Source organism: Mus caroli, chromosome 14, assembly GCF_900094665.2.
Source record: "Mus caroli chromosome 14, CAROLI_EIJ_v1.1, whole genome shotgun sequence".
Lineage (NCBI taxonomy): Eukaryota > Metazoa > Chordata > Mammalia > Rodentia > Muridae > Mus > Mus caroli.
The window spans coordinates 110894625-110898340 of NC_034583.1; the positions used below are offsets into that span (position 1 = coordinate 110894625).

General features: G+C 55.5%; 1 protein-coding gene across 10 annotated transcripts in view; it reads right to left on the reverse strand.

The window, feature by feature from the left end:
* The window catches only part of Dock9 (dedicator of cytokinesis 9), a 254169-nt gene extending 251242 nt beyond the window's left edge, over positions 1-2927 (reverse strand). For 3 of the 10 annotated variants that reach the window (XM_029469291.1, XM_029469295.1, XM_029469284.1), the window contains exon 1: positions 2578-2927. In XM_029469291.1, the coding sequence (XP_029325151.1) occupies positions 2578-2703 (126 nt within the window). In that variant the 5' untranslated portion in view covers positions 2704-2927. Of the gene's footprint in view, positions 1-2532 lie in introns of all 10 variants that reach the window. The other 7 variants (XM_029469281.1, XM_029469280.1, XM_029469279.1 and 4 more) reach the window with 3 other exon arrangements.
* Between the last annotated feature and the right edge of the window lie 789 nt (positions 2928-3716).

Below are 3716 nucleotides of genomic sequence, written 5' to 3' on the forward strand. Positions count from 1 at the left end.
CACTTTGTAGACCAGGCTGGCCTCGAACTCAGAAATCCGCCTGCCTCTGCCTCCCGAGTGCTGGGATTAAAGGCGTGCGCCACCACGCCCGGCTCCAAATGGTTTTTTTTTTTAATCAAAGAAATTTGAATAACAATTATGTTATGAGGGTCATAAAAAACATTACAGTCATGTAAGAAACTATTCCTAGTTTCTAAAACCAAACAATACGTATATAGCGGTGAAATGTGTTAAAAGGCCTAAGACTCAGACACCAGTAAGGAAGGGGGAAAGAGAGAAAGTTTAGAGAGAGAGGGAGGAAGAGAGGAAGCAAAAGAAGAGAAATAGGGAGAGAGAGAGAGGGAGGGAGGGGAGAAGGGAGGGAGGGAGGGAAGGAAGAGGGAGGGAGGGAAGGAAGAGGGAGGGAGGGAGGGAGGGAGGGAAAGATGCACATAATCCAAATTTGGAAAAACCTCGGTAATTATTCAGTTAATATGATGAAAAAAAGTCTGCCACAGCAGAATCAATTTTGTATACTTACCCTACGCTCCTCAAATTAATACAGAATGACTTAAAAGGGCCCACAGATCTGAGTCCATAAGAAGGAGGGGAGATCTATTCAACAATGGCATGTGTATAAGCACATGTCAAACCCTGGCATCGCCTGCTGCCTTGGGCCATCTTCAGGGCTGCTTTGGGCATCTAGGGTGCTGTGGACATCAAGCTAGCACTAGGCCAGGTGACCAAAGCAGAAAAGATCAACACTCTCATCTAAGCAGGCACCAACGGACTAAGGCATGGCCACCTCCCAAGAGAACCGGGATTACTGTCTCAGATGCTCACAGGACAGAGATGGGCCAGAATTTATGTGACAGGTGCACCTGCTGTGACTTCCTGGCAGACACAGGAAAAGAGGGTGGAAGGTGAGATTCATGGGTAATTTTTAGTGGCTTGAAACCTCTCCCAGACTCCTCCCATGTTCTGCATTCCCCCGTCCAGGCCAGGAGCCTTCTCTGCACCTACGTTGTCATCAGCTTCCTCATATTTTGTAACAATTTCACCATAGATTATATCAGACAAATGACCACAGACAGACAGACAGGTAGACAAGACTAAGAGTTGAGACACCTGCAAAGTGCCTGGCTATATTTAAGAGTGTCCAAGGAAAATTCATACTACTAAAAGTTTCATTAGACCAAAACAGCAGAAGCATGTCACACATGGGGATACTGTCAATGGGTCACCCTCAAACAGGAATCAGATATTCAAGGGCTGCAGCACATTGATTAGTGTGGCACCGTGGAAGTCACAGCACAAGAAAGTGTATCGTTAGTTCCAATTTTTCCTAACATCCCTGATGATCACAGCACCCCAATTAAGAAAGAGTCCCAGCTGAGAGGAGAGACGGGGCCACAGAGGTTGAGACTACTCCCTCCTGCAGCTTCGAAAAGCAATGATGCTTCCTCAACAGAAGTTAATACAAGTTATCAAAGACATGGTCAGCCAGGTTCTGGTCCGTTCCTCAACTGACCAAGTTCTGTAAAACTGAAAAGTAAAATCCCTGATTATCGCAGATCAAACTCAATTTTGAGATGTAGGGTGAGTTGGCAGGGCTGGCAAACGACAGAAAATCCAAACTGAGCTGACCGGATATGGAAATCAACACAAATCTCCACCAGCATCGTTCACACAATCCTGTCTGCCCAGGAAGGGCTTCGATCTGCCACGAAAGCGAAGCATCTGCCCTGTGTTCATAAACAACGCTCCTTGGCAATCCCACACACACAGCACCACAAGGCCACAGACATTACTTTCAAGGCTCATCTCCTCACATGTTCCAAGGAACACACCCACAAACAAGTCCCCTTCAAGAAAACAAACGCAAAGAGCTGCTAAAAGTTTCCAGCTGCCTTGAGGAGCTCCCTCCAGCACAGACTGCTCCTCTCCCGGCACCAGCCCAGCATCTCAGCGTGCCCTCTTTTCCAAATACAGCAGGGCCGTCCCTGGCTGTGAAAAAGTTGATTTTTAAAACTTCACCTTTCTCACACCCAGAGGCCTGTTCCCAGGAGTCACTGACACGACTGGGTTCATCTTGGTTTGCCTTGCTATGCTTGCCTCAAGTCCCCAGACTTCAAAGTAATTTGTACCAAGGATGAAACGAGCAAGTTCACCCCTTGCCACTCAAAAGAAGCCTCCGGACACCAGCGCAACACACTGAGCAGAGATCTGCCCACCCAAACATCCGCGGGGAAACCTACTCGCTGGACCATCAGATGGGTGGTAAAGACCCCACCTCTTCTACACTCTACAGGCCCGGGCACCTGCCAAGCCCCCCCCCCCCCCGAAACACCGAGGATGCGGTAAGGACAGAGAAACTTCCCAATTGGCAGAGGACAGGTAACGTGGGGGCAGGGAAGTGGACAGAGGGCGGAAATTTCCCAGGAGGAGAGGAAAAGCCCTAGGAGGGCAAGCTCTGGACTCTGGAAGTTGCGGCCCCCAAAGAGCTCTCCCCGCTGCCCGCCCGCTCCCTTTCCCTGTCTGCTCCGGATTTACCAAAGCGCTGGCCAGGCCCGCCCGCCACCTGCGCGCCTCGCTCACCAGGAGCACCGAGCCGCGCACCACCTCTGACACGCTCTGCCGCAGCTCCGCCGCCGTGCCGGGCTTGCTCAAAGCCCGGGTGAACTTCCGAGTCTCCGTCGACACAGGGAGCTGCTGCTGCGCCATCCTCCGGCCGCCGCTGCGGGATCCGGCGCGCGCGGTCTGGCCCGGTCGCGCCGCCGCCAGGTGCGCCCCCGGCACGGGAACCCGCGGTCCCTGTCGGGTCCTCAGGCGCTGCAGCCCGGGCCACGCCCTCTATGCCGCGTCACGCCCCGAGGTGTCCTCCCCGGGCCCGCGTGCCTGCTGCGGCGCCTGGGCTCGCTCCGGACGATCCTGCGCGCAGCGCTCGCCGCGGCTCCCCCATGCCCCCGACCTCCCTGCGCGGCCGCCTCCTAGGGGTGGGGCGTCCGGCAAGGTGGGGCGGGGCCGATGGGCGGGGCGCCCTGTGGGGCGGGGCCGATGGGGCGGAGCCGGTGGGCAGGACCCGACTCTGGAATCTGGTGCTTCCTCCGCCCCGAGACTCTTTCCCCCGGTCCCCAAAGAGCCTGTCGAAGCCCCAAGGAGCCGTGAGGGTGCGGGCTCGCTGGCACCATAATGCCCTGGACGAGGCACCCGGCAACGTAGTCTTTATTTATGTGACACTGAGAAGATACAAGTCCTCTCCCTCGAGACTAGTCGGGCGTATTTGGGTCCACCTTACTGTGCCCAAACATGTGGCTCGCGGTGGAACTGGACAGCGTCGATCCGGATGGGCGTAGGGCCCAACACAGACCTCGGGCCGCGTGCTGCGTCACCTAGGACGCCAGCGTGACTCCTGGACCTCGATTATTTCAGCTACAGCCTGAGGACAGCGAACTGATGTGACTCAGCTGCAGTACCAGCCGTCTACACCGCGGGTGCCGAACCCGGGACCTCCGGGGTCACCGCTGCTGACGGCGTACCTCCGAGAGGACCATCTCCTGAAGCCTCTTCTGCCTTCCCCCAAGTTTCCTTTCTCCCTCGTAAGGCACAAGGGCACAGCCCTATCCCCCGCTAGGAGAGCGCGCAAGCAGGAGGGGGCTTGGGGCTCCGCATATGCGCATGCTCTGTGGCTTCCATCGGGGCGGGCTCTCCGGCCCAGAGTCAGCCTTCAGGAAGGC